We start from the raw sequence: 26130 nt of genomic DNA, 5'->3' as shown, positions 1-26130 counted from the left end.
AGAAGAGATTTTTATTTCCTGTAGAGGTGATAATCTCAAAAGCTTTGTAACCTCAGTTCTCAGAACTTAGGCAGACCTCTGTCATATCAATGAGATGTCCCAGCTTGGTGTGTCCTAGGAGTGGGGCACCCACAAGTGAACAAAAGACAATCACCAACTCAGGGCCCCGTGTATGTAAGTAACTAACTGTAGAGACTGACTTGTTTCTGAGTGAGGTCATATTAATATCTACCCTAATCATCTGACAACAGTTGGCCTTGACTCACTCCCTTCCCCTGTGCTCATAAGTGTTGTTCTTTAAGTCTAGTTGCTGATGTTTATTGACAGGGCTGCTGCTTCTATTTGGCTTTGTTCTCTGATTATGTGACTAGGAACCACATAAATTTAGAGATACTCTACTTCATCATATCTGTTTTAGGCCTCTAAGAAAAATGAGGCTTATGATTTCACAGTGTTTTATTCTGCTTATTGAAACATGAAGATAAGTCACCCATGCTTCCTTTATTCTTTTTGTTTTTAACTAAAAGCTTATCCATTTGTTTATTTTCTTATAGCTGTTGAAAGAGAAAATCTAGCTTGAAGCAGTGAAGAAACATAGAATATCAGTATCTTATTATATTTTAGTTACTCAAAACACTTATAGTAATGGAAATCTATAAAGACAGCTTATAAAGATACATATATCAAATTATCACCCCATTTTAAGAGTGAATTTTAATATCACCTTCATATCAAGTATTGTCCACAGTGATTTTTCACTTCTTCAGCTTTCCTGTTAGTAGACACTTAACTTTCCAAAACTTCTTTTGTTTAAGTTCCAAGAATGTTTGAACCTACAAGCCTCTTAATACGTGCTTGGGATGAGGAATTTGATTGTTAGATTTCAGAAAGGAAAGAAAACATTTTCCCTGTGGACCCGCAATAAAAGGACAGTCCTAAATTACCCTCCTGTACTCAGGGGTGTGTATAAGTTAATGTAAACCACACAGAACCTGTTCTCTCTTTCTATAAGGCTTGTTAAAAAAGTAATCAGGAGTCTATTAGGCTGAGATGGTTCCAGTACCTGGGGTTCCTATGGAAGCACACTGAAACCCAACTCACTGTAAGAGGTAAAATAAAACTTAAGCTTGACCAATCAGACACAGTCAACTAACCTCTAACTAGGGTTTTTTCACTACAATGTCACAAATAAAACTACTGCCGCTTTAAATATTTAAAAATATTTTCTTTGTCTCACTTCTACATTCACCTTATAAAAGTTCTTCCCTGTCATGCAATTTAACTGTTGGATTCCAAACCTCTTTTGGTTTGGTGCTGCCCAATTCATGAATTGCTGTCTGTTCCAACACATTCTTTAATATTTTAATGTGCCTAAGTTTATCTTTTAATATTCATTACCTAGCTTCAGAAAGAGATGGACATTGGGCTTGAGGTTACCCTGCCATTGTTGCCCAGAAGGACATATGTGAGAGTGGTTACAGCTTTTCATTTCTTTCTCTTTTTGTCTGAGAGTTTTTAGGCAACTAGGTTATTGGTCTTTGGTTAGATGATCCTAAGTAATGCAACTAAGTTGGGAAGAGCACGGGCCTAGAAACCAGAAAGACCTTATCTCAACTTCCTTCTCTGCCATTATTTATCCTCAGGCAGAATTTGGATGCTTAAGACTCAAATAGTCAGAATTAATGACTCAAATTAATAAGATGCTATCCTGCATGAATACAATTAAAACACTGGATGGAGGCTCAAATATGCAATTAAGCAAGGAGAACCTGGCTTGATACCACATCAGAATCCCCAAAGATTTCAGCAGGTCAAAAGTTAACCATGAGCCTGCATTGTTTGGCTACTGACAAAATAAATTATAATCGCTCTTAGGATCCATTTGAACAGGTTTGATGTCCCTATCAGATATTTTTTATTCTCTACATTCTTGAAGGCCCCAAGGAGTAGCGCATTCAATACAAAATGCCATTTTAGGTAAGATATGGCTAACGATGGAGTAGCCAAAGAAAAGTAACCAAAATAATAGTGGTCTTCAGAAAAATATCTGTAGGAACTTTGCCTAAAAAAGCTGGAAAATCAGTCTGGAGGAAGTACTAGGCCATAGTCCTCAAACATCTTGAAATAGATTCCTACTGCATTCATTGTTTTAGATAACATTTCTTCGGTCCTTACTATTCACAGTACCTATAGGTGCTATGGGATATAGAGATAAATGATTCATAGCCCAATCTCAAAGCACTTATGATTAAGTAAAATGAAATATAAAGAATCTGGGATCCTCAGTTTTCATTCCAATTCTTTGACCCACTGAGCATGTGACTGTGATGGTTAATTTTATGGGTCAACTTGACTGGGCCACAGGATACCCAGAATAAATATATTTTACAGGGAGTCTTGAAGGTGTTACTAAGTGAGATTACCATTTGGATAGAGGAACTTCATAAAGTTAACTGCCCTCTCCAGTGTGGGTGGGCATCATCCAATTCATTAAGGGCCTCAATAGAACAAAAAAGCAGAGAAAGAAGGAATTTACATCTCTCCTTCCCACAGGCAACACATCTTTTTTTCTGCTTCTCTGCTTGACTGGGGCAGCTTATTTCATGTTCTCCTGTCCTTGGACTGGAATTTACACCACTAGGTGATTCTCATATTTTTGTGCTTAATCTGAATTATATAACTGGCTTTCCAGCTTAGAGATAGCATAACAAGGATCTTTTCAGTTTCCATAATCACTTGAACCAATTTCTTATAATCTCTCTCTCTCTCTCTCTCATAGAGAATAGATAGCTACCTGGGGAGACCTGACTAATACAATGGGTTTGGGCAGCTTCTTAATTTCTCTTATCTTGGTTTTGTTTATTTGTAAAACAACACTACAGAATTTTTCTGAAAATTGAATATGATCAATATTTATAAATTATATTAAATTTTTTAAAAGGTCCAGAACACAAGACAGAATTATCAAAATGCTGTCATAGAGAAAAGAACAAAAGAAAAAAAAAAAAAAAAACAGGAAAAAGAATGAGAAGTCAGAAATTGACAGAAACCAAGCAGATAGAGCTAGGCTTTGGAAAGAAGGTAACTGTTGAGTTGAACTCAAATGGCAAGAGGAATCTGGGTGGGTAGGGAGTGGGGAAGGAAGAATAATGTTTTAGGTTCACGAGACAGTGTATGTAAAGGTGGAGATCTTGGAAATAAAAGGCTTTGGGAAGACCAACAAAGAACCCTGTAGCTGGAGTACAGAAAAGAAATAAAGTGATGATAATAGGTGGAAGGATATGACAGAATTGGTTGACTGTCCTTGAATGACATGCCAAGGAGTCTGTGGGCAGTGCAGGGCTATTTAAATAAATTGAGGAGAATCAATCTACGTCCAAATATGGCATGGAGTGACTAAAGACTGTAAAGGAAAAAGTTAACAAGCAAGTTAACACACATCTTTAAACCAGCCCAATCAAGAGATTATGAGGAGATAAGATAATGATAGTAGAATTGGAAAGCAGGGAACAAAGTGCTGGTTATGGGGAGTGAAGTTGAAGGGTGAGTTAAAATGGCTCCACGTTTTGCAACCTCTGTGCTAGGGAAAGTGCTGATGCCATGAATCAACACAGGAAACCAGAAGGAGAAATAAAGTTGACCAAGCAGATGATGAGTTCAATTGTGGGATGTGTTGAATTTCAAGTGGATGTGAAAATAATCATGGGCAACTTCATACCAGAAAGTTGGAGATTTGGTTCTGGAACTCATGAAAGGAGTCAGGGTTAGAGATGCATATTTGAGAGGAGACATTTAGAGGTTAAGAATGTATTGTCCGATATAGACAAACTCGGGTTTGAACTCTGTATTCAACACTAACTAGCTGTGTGGCCTTCAACAAATTATTTATCATCTCTAAGCTTAATTTCCTTAATTGTAAAATTGGGAAAATTATACATACTTCAAAGGCTTTGCTTATTGCATACCATCTGGTCGCCATTTGTCACCATCACTGTCTACCATCACCATCATTGCTAAAGCCATTAAAGTAGATGAACTTGGCTGGGAATAGAGTAATTAAGTAGGAAAAAAAGGGTTGAGGAATGAATCTTAGGGAACAATTACTAGGGGATATATGGCAGTAGAGCAAAGCTCAAAGAAGCTCAGGAGTAGTCAAAGCAGTGGGCAGAAGACCAAGAGAGCAGAACACTGTAAAGATCAAGGGGAGAGAATTTCAAGAAGGGAATCAGCAAAACATCAAATGCTAAAATGACACCAAGGAAGATAAAGTAAAAAGAGAGAGAGAGAGATGGAACATTGGATACAAATATTTGAGAGCTATCCTTGCTTTTTGCTTATTAGATCCGTTACATACGTGGTGGGTATGAAAGCCAGTTGCAAATGAAATAGTATTCAAAATGGAAGTTTCACCCAGACTCTAAGGAAATGTGTTCCAGATACTGAAGTGAATTATGAGATGGATCATCTTCCAGAAATCTCAAAGGAGATATAAACAGATCCAGGCCTTGGCCTTATTACCCACTTCAAGGATATAAAAGGCTTAAGTTATTGGAAAGAAATGGGATCTGTGAGAAGGATTTCTTTAGGGAACTATGCTATTAACTCCATCATTTCAAAAGAAGGGGAAAACTCCCCTTTGCCTCAATAGGGATTTCACTGGGAGACCCAAAGTGCTTGGTTAGTACCTTCAGTGGTTAGGGGAAAAGAACAGAAATAACTGACCCATATTCATGTGTTTGGCTTTTACCTGAGACCTTTTGATAACAATAAAAGAGGCTCAGTTGAATTGGGTGGCCTGTTCACTGGAGACAAAGGAAGTACAATTGATTTGATGGATTTGAAGGTCAAGTTGGCATGGAGCTGATTTAAATTTTTCCCGAGAGAAGCGTCTGAGGTCAATTGGCAGAACTTTAGAAAATAAGGACTGAGGGAGACACAGCCAAAACTGAAAGAAACAGAACTGTCCTCATGAACAGAAAGTACTGTTCCCAGTGAGAGTCCCTGAAGAGACCCTGAAAACACCCATCAGAGAAGTAGGCTTTAAATAACGATTGTTAGCCCCGAGGGTGTTACGCCATCTTTACAACAGTACAGCCAAGTAAGGAAGTCCATCTCCCCTTCCTCATCGCCATGCCCCACACCCTTCATTCCCATTCCAATCCTGGAGGGATCAAAAACTACAGGAAGCAGGTGAATTAAAAGGAGAGAAAGCATGAAGCCCACAGAGGTGATGACTCACTATGTTGGGTCCTGGGTAGGAGTGAAAAACAACACCAGTTTTAAATGACCATCATGTGGGACTAGGTATTTTTCACTTCTGAAATGAGATGGTAATTTGTAGCTAGAAGAGTCCATAACAATATTTTCTGTCTTAGTAGGGACCAGAAGGATATTGGGATTGTAGAGGTATCCTTCAGTGGCAAAATAACTTTGCCATTATCTAAAAGGATGGTGACATTAAAAATAAATAAATAAATAAAAGCTGATAAAAGCCCATAATCTTGTGTTTCCATGGACCAGTAACCCAAAGTAATAAAAAGTGAGTCAGAATGGAAGCTCCAGGACAGGAATTTATTTATTATTCTTAACAGTTGTGCAGGAAAAAAAAAAAAAAAAAAAAAGACACAGTGGTTTAAAAAGATAATAGAGATGGTCAAAGGTTTCTTTAGAACAGGAGAGATCTGGAGGCCTGACTGTGGGCTAAGGAGAAAGAGACACGGTAAAATGGAAAATCCACAAGAGCAGTAGGAAAGGGATTCTAACAAAGAAGAAGGTCACAAAGAAACAGAGGACAAAATCAGGAGTTGCTTTTTAGAAAGGAAGAGAGACTCTTCTTCCTTTGAAAGATAAGGGAAACAGAGGAGAGATATGGAGGCATGAAGATAGGGTCTGGAAAGGAAGGAAATAAAACCATTTATGGTGCATGACTTTGATCATCCTCCACGGCTAGGAAGAAAGCTCATTGTTTAGGAATGATGACAGTGGGTGGTATTTATTATTCAGGAAGCTCAGAATTGGACCACTGTGTACAAGCTGGAGAGAAATTAATTTTGGCTCAATATTAATAAAGAACTTGTTAATGATCTGCACTACTGGACAGTGGAATTGGCCTTCTTATAAAGTTGTAAGTCATTGATCACAGAAGGTTCTTGCTGGGGATGGAGGAATTACTGTTGTTTTGCTGTAGGGAGGATTTCTATATGGTGGGAAAGGGGAAATGAATGACTCTCAAGACTCTTAGTGCCCAGGATTCATATTCAATGCCACAGTTTCTAGGGTTTTCCATGTCAATAATCCATGTATTCCTGTTACTGAATACAATAAAAAGAAGTTCCCAAGGGCCAAAAGAGAAAATGTTAAGAAAAGATTGCATGTGTTACACAATGCCTTGATTTCCTAAGTAGAAAATTATCTATTTGTGGCAAAGGAAATAGCTTGTGCTTGTGTTAGATTCTGTCTCCAAAGTGCAATACTCTATATGTCTCTATGGCTTAGCAGTAGATTAAATTTGAAATATCACTATGTTCTGGGAAACTTTATATTTATGCATGAGTTCAAAGGAAGCTATGGACAAGAAAGTCTCCAGAAGCCCCTAGAGTTTTTCCACCACTAAAAGGCAAATAGGAATACAAGCAAAGCAGGCTAGCCAATGTGCTCTCTCTTCAGAACTCAAACCAACAAAAGCCCCCAAACCCTCTATTTCAAGCATTAGAATGAACTCTACAAAACCATGCAATCAGGAATGGGCATATCATATTTTGCATTTTTCTCTATTAAGACAGTGAAATGTCACAAAAACTTAGCCATTATTCAACAAGACAGCTATAATGCATTCTTAAGAAAAGAACTTTACATTCCTTGAAGTGATGTCTACTGAAACAATGAACTATTCCAGCACCAACAAGTATCATACATTCAAAGAAATCTACCCCATATTTAATGTAAACAGGCCTACTAATCTAGTTAAAACAAATACATAAAGAACTGTCAGTCTTCTGTGATCCATTGGTTCTTTTAATATTTCTCAGGAGAGAGAAAATCCCTGAGAAGCAGCAGCAATGTTTAATATTCTTGGTCACAGTACCTATGATCCCTTGACATCTTTACATATAAGCAACATTAAAGGCCAGTATGAAGGGTCATGTTTTATATATTACCATCTACAGGTTTTTTTGTGTACCTAGCACACTGCCTGCAACATAGTAAATTAGCTTAGCTTATTGGATAAATCAATGAATGATTAAATGAATGAACTTTTTTAGCAATAGCTTAAAAACCACATAATGGTTAGCTGAGGATATAGCTTAGTGGTAGAGCCCTTGCCTAGCATGCGTGAGGCTTTGGGTTTGACCCCCAGTACTACAAAATAAAAAAAACAAAAACAAAAAAAAAAAAACAAAAAAAACAAAAAACACTTTATGAGGAGGCCTGGTCTTTATCCAGGCTCTGTACATCTTCCATAATTTCCCAGCATCACCAGCCTCAGGACAGAGCAGCAGGGCCATCAGAGACCCCTTTGACCCAGATCACTGTGGACAGAGAGAGAGAGAGACATTTCCTAAGGGCTATAACTCCTGAATGCTGTCAGATTTAGAAGACTGTCTGGTTCTTCTATGAATGTGATTTAGTTTCCAGAGCTTTCTTTCAGAAAACAGTGGCCATCTTCAAAGTCCACTTAATTTTCTCTCACCTTCACCATAGGAATAAAAGTTGAGAGTGAGAAGAAAGAAATAGAAATTGCTTTTGGGTTCTAAAGAATACTAAAAGCCAATCTTGGTGACATCTGACTCCAATTAAGTACTGCAAATGAATCTCCATGACTGGGTTCAGCTGCAATCCACCAGGAGGTATATTTCAGCTGAGGTGTCATTCACTAAGTAATAAGGAACACAGTTTTGAACGTGCTTTGACATTTATTATCTTATTTGAGGTCCATTACAACCCAGAGAAAAAAGGCTTTTTATAGAATAGGAAGCAGGCTTGGAGATGTAGAGACCACACAGCAAGTGGGAGGTGGAGCTTAAATAAAATCTATGTCTTCTAAGGCTATTCCAATACCATTTCTCTTATTCCTGGTTCACACCTTTTATTTTTTTTTTAATCAATCAGAGTTGGAGAAAGTATTGGGATCCCTGTTGTGAATGGGGTCTGACTCAACTTCTGTCATATTGCACTTAGGACATGAGTCCCAGAAAAATGATTAGGACGAAATATTCCTAGAAACCTTTATCAAGCAGATCCTGGGTACCCAACTTCAAGGAGGTCTTTAAGAGAAGCTGAGGAAATGTCCCTTCTAGAATGTCATACCCAGGAAGATCACTCTTCCAAGTGGGTCTGTCTAGTGTAGGGAGGAGCAAGAATTGGTGGTCTGCAGAGATAGGAAACAGCACGTGCATGCTCACACACACACGCACACACACACACCACATCCCAAAGACCTTAGTGCAGATTTGTGTTTTAATAACTTCAGAAGTATAAGCACTACACATTTCACAAAAAAAGTCATTTGAAAGCTTAGTGACTTATATTTCCTCTATACTTAGTTTGGTGACTGGTAAGTAATACATTTTTATTTTTAATTTGTTAGTTATTCTCCATTTACCAACTTCTATCAGTGGGGCTGAAACATTTTATAATATATAACATGATAAACCTACAGTACACACAGCAAATGAGTCATATCACACATCTCATGCTAAACCTGCAGACAACTAAAAGCAATTTTTACGCATCCTACTATGGAAACTAAGTTGTTCCTAACCAAATAGAGTGATCTGCTTGTAGAGTTGGCTTTTCTTTTCCTTCCTTTCTCCTTTAACCACAGAGCACAACATTTTGTATATACCAATTCAATGTGATCTTCTTGGATGCAATCCGTCTTATTAGAATTTTTGCAGAACTCGCTCTGTCTTCAACCACATTAGCTACCCTCCCAGAGGATTTTCATCACACATCTTTAACATTTTCATATGAGAATTTCTAACTATAATGAACCTCACAGAGTCCAAAGCAAAACCCTGTGGTGTGACTCCCAGTGAACAGTGCAGTCTCCACCTGCAGGAACCTTACAGATAAATTTGAAAAGAGATTTTCCACCAGAACATTGGACATCAACCTATCAATCAGCACCTTTTGGACAGGGCAGTTCAAGCGATTAAAAACACAACCCCCTATACCACTCAGATCATACAGTTTCATCTTAGTCAAAGTGATTTCAAGAGGGCCACTGTCAAACACATTGCTGAAATTCTCAGACTGTGACCTACCAAATAAGGAGCCCTAACTGTGAACGTTCAGATGAGGTGAAGAGTAGCCTAGTCACAGCTCTGTTGTCCATGTGTTCTACCAATAAGTACAATACTATCATTGTAGAGCCCAAAGACAGATCAAACAACAAAAACCATTTACTTGTAATTCAAGACCAACTAAAATCTTCACAGCTCCCAACAATTCAGGTTGAATTTTATTCTCTAGGAAGATGTTCAAATCTCAGCTCACAGTACCTATAAATGAGGAAATCATTTGGAAACAGGGTCTTGGCAGATGTTCTCAAATTTATATGGGTAGGTCCAAATCTAATAACTAGTGCCCTTATAAAGAGAAAGAAATTTGGACACACATACTGATCCACGGGGACAAAGGTCACCCAAGGACAGAGGCAGAGATTACTGCCACAAGTCAAGGAATGCTAAGGACTGCTGGCAACTCCCAGAGACTAGAAGAGGCCAGCCAGGATTCTGTCTTAGAGACTTCAGATAGAGTATACCACTGACCATCCTCAGTTTTGGATTTTGGTCTCCAGAACTGTAAGACAATAGATTTTTAGAGTGACCTCTCATTTTTTTTTTTTTTTTGATTCAAATTTTTTTACTTATAATTAACACATAATAATTTATGGGATACAGTGTGAGAATGTGAGGTTTCAGTATATGTATACAAAGTATAATGATCAAATCAGGGTAATTAATATAGTCTTCACCCCCAAAATGTATCATTTCTTTGTGTTGATAACATTCAAGATTCTCATTTTTAGCAATTTCTCTTATTTTAAGCCACTTAGTTTATGGCACTTTGTTATGAGAACCCTAGGAAACTAATGCAATATGGAATAAAAAAATATGAAAGCTTAAAGTAATGCCTATTGACATCAGAATCGAGAACACTTGGAAATTGATTGATAAAAGCAACCAAGTTCTTAGAAAAGTAGTGAGAGATCGAGAGATACTTAGGCTGTTGATGGGTCGGGGTGGGACAGGGGCATGGGACTGCAGGGGTAAGCTTCCCACTGCAGTGAGGTGAGTGGGTGAAGAAACTGGCAAAGTGTGGGGATATTGGCTTTGAGGACAAGGAGGTGGACAAACTGTGACATTTGGTGTCAGGCTCATCACCAAGGAGTGAATGCCAGGTGGACATTTCTCAATACAATCCTGTCACTTTCGAATGGCAACAAATCATAAATGCATCAGTTTGTCATCAATATCTAAGCAACACCATGTTGAGCTTCCTGTCTCCAATTTGGCATTTTCCCTAAAAATGTTTCATCATTCTAAATTAGACAGCAGGCCAAGCATAGGAAGGAGCTGTCGGCCTCTCTGTCTCTAAATATAGTGTTCTATCCACCATTTCAAAGGTGCTAAGACTCCACTGATTGATGACGATGGCGCTAAAATGGTTACATTCTGAACTAGAACAAGGAAGGCGCTTTATTCCATGTGTGAAAACTTAGGGGAGAAAAGAGGATCCCTTACAGTTTCCAATATTGATCTGGCTCCCATGTGACCCCATGAATTATGAGTCTATAATGGCAAAACTCTTCACTGGAAAGACCTTAAGCTACATCCCTAGGAGCTTTCCTAGCAATAATTAGGGGGATGTATTATTGCTAATCCCAAACACACTGGGAGCTGGGTTAATTTTGAAAGATAAAATAAAAGTGCTGCCTCTCAGCAAAAGGCCACTTCTTGGTGCCATTAAATCAAGTGCAGCCCTACACAGGGCCGAGAGTATTAATTCTGAAGACGCCTGTACCCCCCGCTGACATGCCTTTGAGGAAGCAGCTATGGAACAGGCCAAATGAAGCATCAATTTGCAAATACTATTTAGCAAGTACAGATAAGCTGGGCTAAATCATGCTCGGAGCACTTAAAAAAAGATTCAAATTTTAATACATTAGCACCAGAACATGCTGTACAAGCAACAGGAAAATTGCAGTTGTCAACGTGTGAATTTAGTTTCAGGGTAAGTTCACCCAAGGAAGTAAAAGCTCAATTTAGACTCTTTTCCTATCCGACTCTCCATCCCCCCTATATCCACGTGTTTCTTCAGAATGGGGGAGGACATGTGACTCAGGAATGTATTTCACACCAAGAAATGATTAGGGCACCTTCACCAGGGAAAGGATGTGGAGCACTCCCCAAAATAGGGTGAAGGAGTCTTTCAGGGAGACAGGCCACAAAAGATGGATGAGAGGGGTGTGTGTGTGTGTGTGTGTATGTGTGTGTGTGTGTGTGTGTGTGTGTGTGTGTGTGTGTGTTCGCATGCACACACACGCACGCACGTGTATAAGTACATGTGCACATGTGCTCACGTGTACATGTCTTTTCTTAATGAGAAAGCATTTTAAGGATAATTTGCAAGGGATTTTTCTGACAATTTTTCTGTGGTACTTCTCAGATAGTCTATCTGCCCATCATTGCAGGTGAACAGGAGGAGTAGGCTGTGCCTCCCAAGTTGGGAGCACAATGTCAACTGGGGAAGCTTAGTTGTGTGCATGCCCCAGGAGTGGCCCCAGGTCTTCCTGGAGGGCTAATGACCAGAGGGCCTGGGAACCCATGGCCAACTCTGCTGATTTGAAACTAAGCTGTATTCCAGTTTGCATTTGACAGTCTGTTTTCTATATCAAAGCAACAAATGGATTTTCATTTCAGAATGCATCTGGTCTCAGACCATTCTATCAGAAGCAGCTATTTTCTTTTAAATTGAAAGTCAAAGCCATTTATTTTCCTCAAAACTATGCTGTCAGCTCTTCTGCCTGACTGGAAATATTCACTTGTTCTACACGATGACAAAGCTGCCTTATTTTTAAGTAGAGATAGGAGTGGGGAGACCCCCATAAGGACACCTTACCTGTGATGTTTTTACCTACATCTTTGCCTCAAAGGGCACGTCTATCAGTTATAAAGATGGAATGCATTTACAGAAGACTTTAGAGGACAAGAGATGTCAAACTATTCTTCTAGTTAGGATCCCTGAACCAAAATAAATTTTTTCAAATGAACACACACACACACACACACACTTTTATTGGGCATTTGTATTTGTAATTTTAATAATAATGGAGCAATTATCTTATCTCTCTCAACACACCTTAAGTCATTTTTATATACGAAGCAAGTGTAGCATGTTTACATGCATATAACTAATAATATATAGCCATGTGCTGCTTAATGATGTGGACATGTTTTGAGAAAAGCATCATTAGGCGATCTAGTTGTTGTGTGAACATCATAGAATGTGCTTATAGAATGGTTATGATATCACTAGGTGATATAATCTTAAGGAACCACCCTTGAATATATATATGTGATCTGTCATTGATCCAAATGCTGTTATGTGGCCAATGACTGTGCATGCATAAAACATAGATACTACATGTGAACACGCATCTGCAGTATTAGAGTGAGACCACTACATTATATCACTGATCCTGTCCTTCAAGTATTGCCCATCCACTTTGTCAAAAGCTAACTAATATGCTCTTTCAGGATAATGAAGCAAAAAATTCACTATCACTTCAAAAAGTACTTCCAGTTAGACAGAATTTGAATTGTCAATAAATATGTAAAATTTCCCTAATTATAATAATGTTACCTGTGAATATATTAGATTTAAGAAATGATCCATAGTACCAAAAAATCATTCTCAAAGTCACAACCTTTCATATTAATTTCCCCTTTTTCTTGGTTGTCCTTTCTTCTTTACCAATTACAGGGGGTGGCATTTAGTCTATTAATGGAAGGAAGCTTCCTTCCTCTTTTCTTGATGCTAGTGACATACAAATTCCAAAGTTTTACAGGAAAGGGGATATCAAACCATTTTCTCAGGAATTAAAGGAGGCCACATGAAAGCCAAGTTTAGAAATATATTAAATAATTTTATGATCACAAATCCCTCCACTATAAATTTCAAGAAAAATACATAATTGAAAATGTAGAAATCCAACCGTGGTTTTCTATAAAACATCAACCTAGCTATTAAATGGTTATAAATTAGCCATTAATAATTTATTCTTTTAAATGACTAACCTTTCCAATTATCATTTCATCTGTTTTCTATATTAAAAAAATCAAAGAAATTCAAGATATAGGAAAGACATGCTGGTTGGGGATCTGAAACTGATTTGGTAGCTTTGGAGTTGACATAATCTTGGCCTGGTGCAGCTCATTTTGGAAAGCTGCCTCAAATTTCCCCTGGTTTTGAACTTTTTTTTTTCCTTACCACTTTCATCTAGCAAGAAATCATCCTGGTAACGGAACTTCTCCGGTCCACATGCAATAAAAATGTCATCGTCACCAAAAAAGTCCTGAAGGCACATCACCTACAAGAGAAAAGCATGGTACTCAGCAAGGGGTCGCAGAATAGCAATTACAACAATGCATCCCTACAAGCAGACATCTGCATAAAGCCACTTCCCTCCTAATGGAATCAACAGGGCAGCTTCTCCAGAGGAATTTCAAAGGAAGGGCTCAAGCATCTGTTATTAGTAAGAAACATGTTACATTTCAGTTCTGCAGGAAGACGGGATAAGGCAAATAGAACCGGTAACTGTCACATTTATTACTTGATATATCAATAGGCTATGAGGTAAGAGCCCTTTGTTTCCATAATAGAGTGGATGCAAAAGCATGTGGAAAGGGAGAACCCCCTTAGTCTTCTGAATGCAAAACTTCTTGACAGCAACAAAAGTCAGCATATGATTTTAGCAACAAATTTTTTTTAGTAATTGATGCCATTGTATGTGCATGATAATCATTGAAGAAAAATATTGGTGTCATAATATGAACATAAAAATTTCCTGTAGACCCATTCCACCTCTGGTTGAAGGAAAAATGGAACCCTTTACAAAGGGAATAATTGTAAAACTAAGTAATTGCTGAGGTTTAGATATGAAGACTGTCAGGCAACCACCGAGCTATGCTAAGCACTTCAATTCCCAGACCCTCCCGCTTCTCACTGTGCTGCAAAAGGAGAGTTTCAATGCAATCTTGTGGTATTTTTTCCCACTGACTCTCCAATAAGAACCTCAAGAATAGTAAGTGTCACTCTGCAAGGAAATGTAGTCAAAATGAATAATTTTCAAGCATACTGCTGTCTGTCCTGGGAAAAGCTAGTCATGTTTTGTTCACAGTATGTGCAATGCCAACACTGAGAACACTGCTGACTTCTGTCTCCTTGCAATTTCCTTTGACCACTTGGGCAAATCATAAAGTGGCCAATTGAAGGCACCTAACTCTCTGAAATAGACTTTTGAAAAGCATTTTCCCCTTGAGTATCTGAGGACCAGAGACAGAGTCTTCTAGAATAGTAGATGCTTATTATCCACACTTCTCTTGTTTGTCTGCAGTTTTATCTGTGAACACCTCTGGGATTCTGTATTTTTGCAATTCCTAATGACACTACCCTGACACATCCACATGTGCTGTAAGACACAGAGTAGTAAATCGGGATAACACAGCATTATTTGGAGTCCCCAAATGCAATGAAGTATGGGCTTCAGGTAGTCTTTCCGAATCATGTCACATTCCCAAATAATCATTGAAGATTTAAAAAGAACTTTTCTATAACAGTTTGATAATCAATACTATGCATGAATGAGGTGCACCCATAGTTGCATTTATTCTAAAAGAGCTTGAAGATGCAGGTGGTTTAAGAGGGATGCTGTAATCACTGAAGAAGATGGACCCCAGGGCTTTGAAGATCTGATTTTCCACTGGTTTAAAAAGAGGTCTTTTGAATTCCAAGCCTGTCCTCTGTCACTCTTGTCTCTCTCAAACCCTGACCCCACTCATTTTTACCTTTATGATGCCCCAGCTTTCTCTACCAGCACTGATGTCATCCCAACACATCACATGCAGGCCATTTGTTTTTCTTTCCTTCTTTTATTTTTTGGTACTAGAGGCTGAACTCAGGGACACTTAGCCACTGAGCTACATCCGCAGCCCCCTTTTTTAAATTTTTGAGACAGGGTCTCCCTAAGTTGCCTAGAGCCTCACTAAATTGCTGGGGCTGGTCCCAACTTGCGATCCTCCTGCCTCAGCCTCATGAGTCACTGGGATTACAAGAGTGTGCCACCAAGACAGGCAAGGCCATTTTCCTTCTACATGTATAAATCTTTACTGAATGCAGATTCCATGTCAGCAGCACATAGCACTGACATACAAAATGAATAAGACATGGGCTAGGGATATAGTTCAGTGGTAGAGCACTTACCTAGCATGCACAAGGGCCCAGGATCAATCCCCAGTAAAACAACAACAAAAGACATGATCTCTCCTTCAGACAAAAATGTGAACAATGAACCACAAAGAGCTATGTTTCCTACAGTGTGGGTGGTGAACAGGTTTTGTGCAAAGTAGGTTCTAATACCAAGTATCACACACCAGGTTTATCCAACATAAAGAGGTTCCTTTGTTTCTGAACTTGGAAAAACCCTTTAGTGTGCTAATGTATACCAGAACTCCAAAGAGGAGATAGAAAAATCCAGCATGTCCCAAACTTATTTGATTCCAGAATTGCTTTCCCACACTGCACTATACAGGCCAGTGTTTACTATTCCCTTTGAACCTGTGCTGACAGCCACAGTGTAAAAAGAACTCAGGGAACACAAAAGAAAGAACAGTTACCCATGTTCTTCCTAGGTATGTCTCTCTCCAGCAATAAATATTTATTTGCAAATTTGTTCACTCACTCAAACTTTAACGATGGGCCTACTCTGTGACAGATCCTATACCAACTGTTACAATGACAAATTTCTGAGAGATGAAAATACCGTTTTCTAAGAAAATAATCTTTCTTCTCTGTGTATGCTCACCTTTTGCATTGGAGAACATTAGGTTCCTACCTGAACCAGATTCACCTATGTGTGCATGTTTTATGTTACTGCTAAGTGGGAAGATAACTATCATCAAAACTATATGTTATAAGCAGGTTGCCAGTCAACTCACATCCATCATTTCACTGATGACTAGTTTCCAAGCCTGAAACTTAAAGAACAGAACAAAGATCCATTTTGGACAGTTTAGGCATAATTCTGTTGGCAAGTGCGAAAGGAAACATGATGAACTTTTGATGTTCTTTCCAACACCAGGATTCCAAGAATATGAAAGGAACACAGTGATTGTTAAAGAAAAGTAACTGTCATCGCTCAGCACAAAAAGGCCAGGGCAATTCATTCCAGTGCCTTACACCTCTCAGGCTTCAGTGGTTGAAATCAAAGAATTTGCTGAACTATCAGAAACTCTGCTGTTTTCTGTGCTTTCTGCTCTGCATCATTTTGCCTTTTTCCTGCTCACAACTTCCCACTGGAAATGATGGGTAAGGTCAGCAGTTGAAATTCAAACATAAAACAGCTCCTGAAGAGAAGACTTGGTGAAAGAGTCAAGGGCAAAGGAGAATGAGACACAAGATTACAGTACAGATGGATTTAGGATCATTGATGTGAGTCAATTTATTCATGCTCTCATGCTTGATCATTGATCTAGAGGTAGCTGTAATGGCTTCCATCTAGCAAAAGGAGTAACAGGAAGATTTATTACCCTTTCTCTAAGCAACTACACTTCAAGAATCTTCCTTGAGGCACTCGTGTACATTCTGATATCAAGGAATTATAAAAAGTAGAGAAATGCAAAACCTGCATTTTGCATAATAACCTGACTTTATATATCTATATAGTGTTAATCCTTTTAAAATTTGATGTGCTCAAAATTCAGTGTGGTTAGCAGCTTAAAAAATGAGTTCCATTTTTGGGTGGAAAACATGCTTCTTGTGACAAGGGGATAGTGACAGTTGGCCTCTTCTGCCATGAAATCTCTATTCAGTGGATATAAGATGTTGGAAGCACTCGTCAAGATCAGATACAGAGCAGAAGCAAAGGTTGAGACACCAAGTTTGAGAAGAGATATGTCCAGTGTATGAAGAGCACCCTTCCACACTCCTTCTGCCCCTTTCCCCCAGGTCTGGTATTGCCAACACTCCTCTACCCTGTTGCCCCACTATGGTCATGGGTTGTGCTCCTGCAACATTTATGAAACCCAAGCTTTCCTGACCCTCCATCTCTTTATCCAGAGTTCATCCTCCCGCTTCTGGACTTTGGCATTTCCCTCTTGTGGATTTTCTCATCCCACCTTCTTCCTTTCCAACTCATTCCCTCTAATTCTGTGAGTCTACTCTTCCTTAGTAAATTTTCACAATCACTCTCCATAGCTCAGCATTACTGTCATCAAATTCAAATTCATTGTTTTGACCTTGGCATTCCAGGTGCCTCAAAATCTGGCTCCCACCTATCTTTCATGCTTCCAGTTTTTAAGATGTAACATAGTACCTGATGTGTACTAAGCACTTGTTGGGTGGATGGATGGAATAATGGATGGGTGGATGGATGGATGGACGGATGGATGGACAGGCTATGCTCTAAAGTGAACCACATTCTAATTTGTCTGCTTTACTTTTTCTTCTGTAAATAAGGACTTATTCTGTCCTGCTTGTGTAGGATTTTTTATATGAAAAAGTTTTCGCTCTTTTGCATCCATTCCTACTGACTCTTCACTATTTAAACCTCTCCTATGGGAGTGATTCCCTCCTCTGGGAGTGCCTCTCCATCCACTCCAGGCCAAAGGGACACATCCCTGCTCCAAAGCTCTAGTCATCATTCAATGCATGTTCATTGCCAGTCACTGTGCTGAGCCTTGAGACTACAACTGTCCTTAGGCTTTACCTTTTCCTTTTCAGTTCATGTGTCTACACACTTATCATTTCAAGAATTCCTAAGATACTGCTGTGAATCAGTAACTTCAGCAGAGGGCAACTTGCATTATCTTCCAGTGATTTTGTCAAAGGCCTAGAATCAGATGGTTTGAATTCCACCTCTTTGCTCTGGTGTCATCTATGACTTGAAAAAGTCAGGGAACTCCAAACAGCTGTCTTGAGTCCTGTTTCTAAAACCCTAAAGCCAGTCCAGGCAGAGGCTGGGTCTCCTGCTGGGTGGTCTTCTTTAGCAGTACAAAGATGTCTGCCCTGGTGCTATTCCCCAAGAGTACAGCACTATTGACAAGGACAGGATTCTGAGTTAACCCAGATCTGCACTTTGATGTTAATCTCTTTCTTTGTGCCTCAGTTTATCATATCAATTGTTTTAAGGATGAGATGAATTAAGACTATGATAAGATGTGAATGAGATCTCAATATGTTCTAGTTATTTTGATTTTATTTATTAATATGGTACCAGGGATTGAACCCAGGGGTGCTTAACCACTGACACACATTCCCAGCTCTTTTATTTTTTATTTTGAGATAGGGTCTCCCTAAGTTGCTTAGGGCCTCGCTAAATTGCTGAGGCTGGCCTGGAGCTTACAATCTTCCTGCCTTATCCTCCCAAGTTGCTAAGGTTACAGGCACGTGCCACCACACCTGGCTAGCTATTTTAATTAGCCAAATATAGTTTTACTTCAAAATAAGTACAAACCATATGTATACCTAACATAAATAAATAAATAAATAAATAGTATCAGCTCCAGGACAATATCTCAATAGGCTTCTTTTTAAAGTAGATTTGTACAAAATGTAGGAAATGGGTGCCTCTGGTGGCTTTGGGAACAAGGATTCTACTAGTATCATTACTTTGATGAAAAGCATACTTTGAATTAACATCATGGAATTGGTGCAAAGTTGGTAGTAGTCACTAACACAAAGGTGAGGTATGATCCATCCAACCTATGATTTCCATTAGGCTTCCCTGGATAATGCTGCAAAAACTCATTTGCAAGTATGTTCATGTGATATCACAGGTACAGTTCTGTGAATCATTGTCTTAACTCAGAATCTCTTGGAGTCTGCCATCAACTTTGAGATCTGTGGGAATCAGAGATTTGCACTCCTCTGAGAAAACAATTCTCTGTTGAATTGTCTTACACTAGAAAAGAAAGCGTAGGTATATCATATGCAATTCAGAAAAGAGGTAATCTGTTTATGGCACACAGTGCTTAATATTCTATTAATTTTTGCTTCTCACTTAATGCTTTGGTTATTGTGTAGAAATCTAACTCCAAAGGAAAAAAATATTTCATTTATTGTATCAGAATTTCTATTGGTGCTTAGGTAATGGCAAAGCTACAGTATCTCGAAAGCCATAGGTGATTAAAATTACCAGATATGTTGGAAAGAGCCCTTTAATGAACGTTAGGTTGCCTGAGTTCTGAGCTTACAGTTGCCATAATTGTAGAAACTTGTATGAGTTAATTAAATTCTCTGGTTTTATCATTTTCTTGTGTTTTTATGGATTCTTATGTGTTGTAACAGTAATTATATGACAAAAGCATAAAGAAAAGATGAAAATTGTCTTTTTGGTATGAACAGGTTTCTATGTTTCACTACATTTAATCCTCAACCTACGTTATTGTATTTAATGCTTTCCATTATGAAGGAGGCAGATCATATTTGAGAATAGTTAGAAGACTGCTATAGTTTGGATCTTATGTGTCCCTTACTCAAAGGTGTGGTAAAGGATTGGTCCCCACATGGCATGACAGGGAGGTAATGGAACCACTAAAAGCTAAGGCCTAGTGGGAGGTCTTCAGGCCACTGGGAGTGTGCCCTGGAAGGGGAAAGTGGGACCATGGTCTCTTCCTCTTTCTCTCTTTGACTTTTCAAAGAGGTGAGCAAGTTTGTTCCACGATGTGCTCCTGTTGCCATATGTTGCCTTGCCACAGGCTCAAAAGCAATGGGGCCAACCAAGCCTGAACTGACACTTCCAGAATTTGAACTAAAATAACCTTTTTTTCTTCATAAGTTGATTATCTCAGGTTTGGAAAGCAAACACAATGGTATTAGTATTCACATTCTACAAATAAAAAAGGTTAGCCAGGTTAAGCAGATCAGTAGGTATTTGAAATCAGGTCAGTTAGAATTCAAATTCACACTGTCAGCTACCAAGTTGCAGGGGAAAGTCTATTCAAATGCATAGAAAAATGTACTCTGATGACTGCATATTTGAAATTTTAGGTGACAAACCATTACAATGAACAGTTACCACATATATAGTACATTAGTAGTATAATAAGAAAGTATCTAATAAAAACATCTGCTTTTTTTTTTTTTTTTAAAGGAAGTTTGAATTAGAACTTGAATTAGGAAACATCTACCTTTTCCTAACTATGCGAAATCCGGAATTCATATCTTTTTCATTAAGTCGTCATTATATACCCTGTCACAGAAGACTAAGCAGCATACAGGGGAACCGAACACTGCAGGCAAACATGGACTTCCTCCCTTCTGAGCTTCCGGCATGAGTTGTTCTGCAAAGGCAGAGATTCAAACAAAGGCAATAAAAGCATCTGCTATTTACACATTTCCAAAGCAAGACCGTGGAATCCATTCTTCCCTCACTGCAATGAGATCTCCATGGTGATGCCGACTTCAGCAAGCCCTGCCAGTTTCTTAGCTGGGTCTTGCAATGATATTTTCTTTACAAGAGCGCCCTCTACAAGCCGAACAGGGGATAGCTCTGCAGCCAGGGCCGCATTTGTTTGAGGCCAGGGAAGTCATTGTGTTTTGATGAGGTGTTTCTCCTTGCGTGAGAGATTCTAAAACATTTTACTGTTATCCATTTAATATATTTTAAGTTACAAACCTCTGCAAAAATAAAATCCAAGTAATTCAATAAATTCCACTGACTGGAATAACAATATGGCATATCCTTCCTGTTTTAATTTTCCTCAAAAATGTTTATTTATAATTTCTCAGTCTTCTTGGTACCAGTTAAAGATAGTAGGCTTATATGTTCTGTCTTCACATTTTAAAAAAAATGCTCCTTATGAAAAACTAATGTTTATGCCTCTGTAAAAAATATAATAATAATCTAGTCACCTTGGTGCCAAAATCAACAACCATGTTCTTTCTGTGTAATTTGTAATGTGACCATTATAATTAGCTTTCAGTTTCAATCTGGCACATACAGCCCCCCTCATTCTGCCAAAACTGAATTGAGAGAATGTTTCTCTTCCAATTTCATTCCACACTTGGCTTCTTTTATCCTCTTAGCACTGACTGTTCTTATGCAACGTGATAGTATTGTGAATTTTCCTTTGGTCTATAATCATGTAATTCCATATGCTATTAGTTTTAAAATATGTCTACAATTTATTTATCAGCTAAATATTGGAAATATTAGTGTTACTTTAATAAAAAATGCCTTCTCCATAATTTTTTCATGTTATTCATTTTATTTCTTTGTCAATAAACTTAGGGAAGTTATAATTAATTTTATAATAGTTTCTTTCATTGGCTAGAAATTTGTGATTTAAAAAGTGCCTCAGAGAAACTCTCATTCTTGATGAGAGATGCAGTCATCATCTTGGTCATCATCTGAGAGGGAAGTGTAAAGATCCTCAAACTACTTTTTACAAGTTGGAAAGCATGATTAAGACACTGTCCTGCAAAAACAGGTAACACTTTTCAAGTTCAGAATAGACTAGGTGATAACACTGGAAAAACAGGCTCCTGTTTAAAGTTATAAAGAAAAACTTTCTCCTTTGAAAGGCTAACAATTTCATTTGCTGGGTCAATCAGAGAAAAACAATATGGAAATAAAAAGACATTCATTCTGTGGCTGTGTTCTGAGCTGCTATTTAAATGAACATTGGCAAGAGCTGATGATGTCCTATCATCTGACCAAGGAGCATGGCCTTTTTGCGTGGGTCACATTTTTCACAGACTCTGACATACCTAAAAGGCCAGCAACGAATTTCAAATGATTGATCTTTCATTGTTTATCCAGACAGTTCCTGACTTATGATGATTTGACTGACAACTTTTTGACCTTATGATGGTATGACAACCATTCTCATCTAGGAGAGACCACACTCTAATGCATACTAACCATACATTAATGGTGAGTACACAATCATTCTGTTTTTCACTCTGATATAGTGCTCCATAAATTGCATACGGTATTCAACACTTCATTACAGAATAGGCTTTGTATTTGCTGAGTCTGCCCAAACACAGGCCAGAGTGAATGTTTTAAACACATTTAAGGTAGACTAAGCTAAGCTATGATGCTCGGCAGGTTAGGTGGATTCAGTACAGTTTTGAGTTACAATATTGTCAACTTAGGACGGGCTTATGGGATGCAACCTCATTGTTAATCAAGGGGCATCTGTACTAACATTTCTCTTTTTAATGTGCATCCTCCTCCTTTTGGGCTGCTACAACAGAATGCCATAGACCAGGTGGTTTATTAAAAAAGAAGAAGGAGAAGGAGAAGGAAGGAAGGAAGGAAGGCAGGAAGAAGGAAGGAAGGGAAAAGGAAGAGCGAAGGAGAAGGAGAAGGAGAAGAAGAAGAACATATTTCTCACAGTTTTGGAAGTTTGAAGTCCAAGATCAAAGCACCAACAGATCTGGTGCCTAAGGTGGGCTCTCTCTCTTACAGACAGTCACCTTTCAACTATGAGACATAGTGGAATAGGTGAGGCACCTCTCTAGGGCCTCATATAAGGGCCTGAATCCCATTCATGAAGGTTCTGCTTTCATGACCTAATCGCCCCCTAAAGGTCCCATCTCCTAATACCATCACCATGGTGGTTAGGGTTTCAGCAAATGCTTTTGGGAGGGGGGGACAAAAGTATCAGACCTATAGTGTTATGTCTGTGTAAATGACCCTTTAGTAAGAAGTAATAACCAGGTCCTTGATTCTGTTACCTAATAGATAGATGACCTTGGGCAGGTATTTAACATTTTCAAGTTTCAGTTTCCTCATATTTAAAATGGAGTTACTAATATTTGCCTTGTAGTGTTCCAGAAGGATTCAATAATAAAACATGTGTAAAGTACTCAGTGCTATGCTGGGTTTACAGCGTCCCAAGGATATGGAGCTACTACTATTAGTACTGGTTGTATTAAAGCACAGTAGGTAGGACTCTGTGTTGGGCACCATTCTGGGTGATTTGGGGCTCTCATTTAAGAACAGAATACTAAAAACCCTTGTGATATCCGGGGAAGAGGTATGGAGAATAGAGTTTACTTCAAAGACTTCCAATACTGGTCTTTTGCCAAGTTCCTGGTACATCAGTTCCATTACAGTTAGATTTCTCCTAAGAAATCCTTTGGTGTTATCTGCTATATCCTTCAACTAGCTTATTCTAACAGCTACTCTTTCACTTAATCAATTAAATTGTAGTCCAAGAAAATGGAATCTGTTACACTGTAACCTCCTTGAAGAGGGCACAAGTAAACTCTAATCAGAACTCAGAAGCAACCCTTGTTAATTACCATAAGATGGGCATTCAGGATTAAGGGTACCCAAGCCCAAGAACTGGCTTATCTGAACAGTCTGAATTCATTATTTTCAGGCCTAGAAAAAGAATTAAGACTCACATGCTATTGCTGAGATCCATGCAAGTTGGTAGCTGAGATGATGGCAGTTTCTAATTAGGTGGAAAACTCTCATTATGATAATTAGAAAAGAAGAAATGAAACTATGAAGAGATCCATGAAGCTACTGAATATAGAGCCTTTGGAATAGAGGGAGAAGTAAGTCTTTTAGAAATGTGACAGTGACAGTTAATGACTGGTTGTCTGTTTAATGTTTGGAAAGCAAATCTGGGCATAATGATGCCCTCAGAGAACTCTGAGAAATGCTTCCAGCTCCCGTGGCCAATGCCAAGAGGTGTTCTGGGCCCATTACAGGAGTCACAACCCCAGGACCTACCAGGCTAGGCAGGGAATATAGATGAGTGAAGTCTGAGCAACAGCCCTCCTTGGTGACTGTGGCAAACTGGATAAATGCCAGTCCAAAGGCAACAGAACCAGCACAGTGTTCCCATGTGGCTTTCAAAAAAATTATGTGAGATTTGTTTTAAAATTCAACATCCCTTAGTTTAAAAAAAAAATCTACAGTATTACATACACCCATACAAAATGCTCCTCTGACTAGATTGTCTAGACAAATTTTTATCTACGTGCATCCACCTAAAACTTTGAAAATACCTCCACCTTAAAAGAAAAAAGATTTTCAAAAGTTTATTTTTAAAATAAATGTTAGTTTTATGTATCTGCATTAGGGTGATCACCATTTGTAATCACCAAGGTAAAGGACAAAGAAATGATGCTCCGAGTTGTTCCTATTAGATGTTCATAAGCTTGGAAGACATCATTAATGGGACAGGTTTAGGGCAAAAAAGATTCAGAGCAAAGAAGAGGAGTCACTAATCAGCAGGTGGAATGTGCTCAGCGGGGGTCTTGGCAGGAGGGTGGAGTTACACAGGTCAGGCTTCAAACCCAACCCACAAAATCTATGTAAAGCAATGCCCTTAAGTAGAATGTTAATGGGTCAGAAGTTAGAAGTGTATTTGAAAAAAACTAGTTGCTCTCTTAATTCTGTTGACCCTTAGTCAATATGTGCACAAAGTTTCTCTCCTGGGGTTTTAGAAGGAGCCCCAGGCCAGTACTCAGGTTTATGACATGCCAGGCTAAAAGAAAGACATGATACATGTTACCTGATTCCTCACAAGAACCCCATGGCAAATTTTAATTTTAATAATTTTTATAAGAAAATCATAATCCAAAGTATAGGTATATATTTGGAAGATTAAAAACATAAAGATGAATTGCTTTGCCTTATATGTCCTTGTGTACTGGCTTGTGACTTGAGAGCGCATAAAATCATATTCTCGAAGTCATAGGAGTATGCTTTTGCCAGGAATATTTATAAGTGTTGCTTGACATTAAACTATGAAGTTAGTTGCTTTAAATATTTCTGTTTCTATTTTCAATCTACACGTCTGCATAGATAACGTGACATTAAAAGATATTTTTTATACAATTCAAATTAGTCTTCTCAAGAAAGTGATATTTCGCAAATGACAATCCAATAAAGCTGACATTTCCCAAAGGATTGTTGGCAGTATAATCACCATCACCATCAGTACCACCATCACCACCATCAGTACCACCACCATCACATCATCACCACCACCATCACCACCACCACTACCACCATCATTACTACCATCACCACCACTATTATCACCATCACCCTTATCATCATCATAATTACCACCATTAACACCATTAACACCACCGCGGCCATCACAATCATCACCCCTGGACCACTGCATCATCACCACCACCACACAACAATCATCATCATCACCACGACCATTACATCATCGCCTATCACCATTACCATCTCAATCCTGATGGGAGCCCAGTAAAATTTTGGAGCACTGTTTTTTTGTTCTTTCTTCTTCTTTTGTTAAAAAATGCACTCAAGACAGAATCTTTTTGTCTCTTATGTATTCTGTGCAGCATATTAGCCAGTGTTCTGTTCACTGGGTGCTTAATCGTTTCTAATTGATAATAATCATCACTATAGTATTCAGTACAAATGCATCCTAAAATTATTTTAGGAATAAAATTATATTTTTCACCCAAGCTCAAATGCAGTTAGTAAAGATGTATACATGACTTTGAAAATATTATTAGAGAAAAATACAGATTCTTCCAAAAATATATTTGAGAGCCAGTCAGCTTTTAAAATTGCAGATGAAAATCTCTCTGGAATTGTTTGAATGACAATGTTGTTGTTACACAACTGTTTTAAGATCTAAGCATAGCTGATGAAATATTGAAAGACAGATGGTAAAATAAAAAATACATAGTCCAATATGAAGGTTTGATTTCAAGACATTATGTTTTAATAAATGCTGATGGGTATACAACTATGAATATGTACTTGAGACATCCTTACTCAATGGTCTTTTTAAAATTATATATGGTGACTGAAGCATCTTAGTCTATTATTTTCCTTCTCCTCCTCCTCCTTGTTTATCTTCATCCTATTGTATGATTATTAGAGTT

At 38.3% G+C, this 26130-nt stretch overlaps 1 protein-coding gene across 7 annotated transcripts in view; it reads right to left on the bottom strand.

Moving 5' to 3' along the window:
- The window catches only part of DCLK1 (doublecortin like kinase 1), a 329057-nt gene that overhangs the window by 143455 nt on the left and 159472 nt on the right, over window positions 1–26130 (bottom strand). For all 7 annotated transcript variants that reach the window (XR_013763385.1, XR_013763386.1, XM_079137379.1 and 4 more), the window contains exon 4: window positions 13498–13597. Coding sequence is in view for 5 of the 7 variants with exons in the window: in XM_079137379.1 (XP_078993505.1) it covers window positions 13498–13597 (100 nt within the window). In the remaining 2 variants the exon portion in view is untranslated. The remainder of the gene's footprint in view (window positions 1–13497; window positions 13598–26130) is intronic.

This window comes from Sciurus vulgaris, assembly GCF_902686455.1.
Source record: "Sciurus vulgaris genome assembly, chromosome: 4".
In the NCBI taxonomy this organism is placed as follows: Eukaryota; Metazoa; Chordata; class Mammalia; order Rodentia; family Sciuridae; genus Sciurus; species Sciurus vulgaris.
This window is presented reverse-complemented; position numbering and strand designations above follow the sequence as displayed.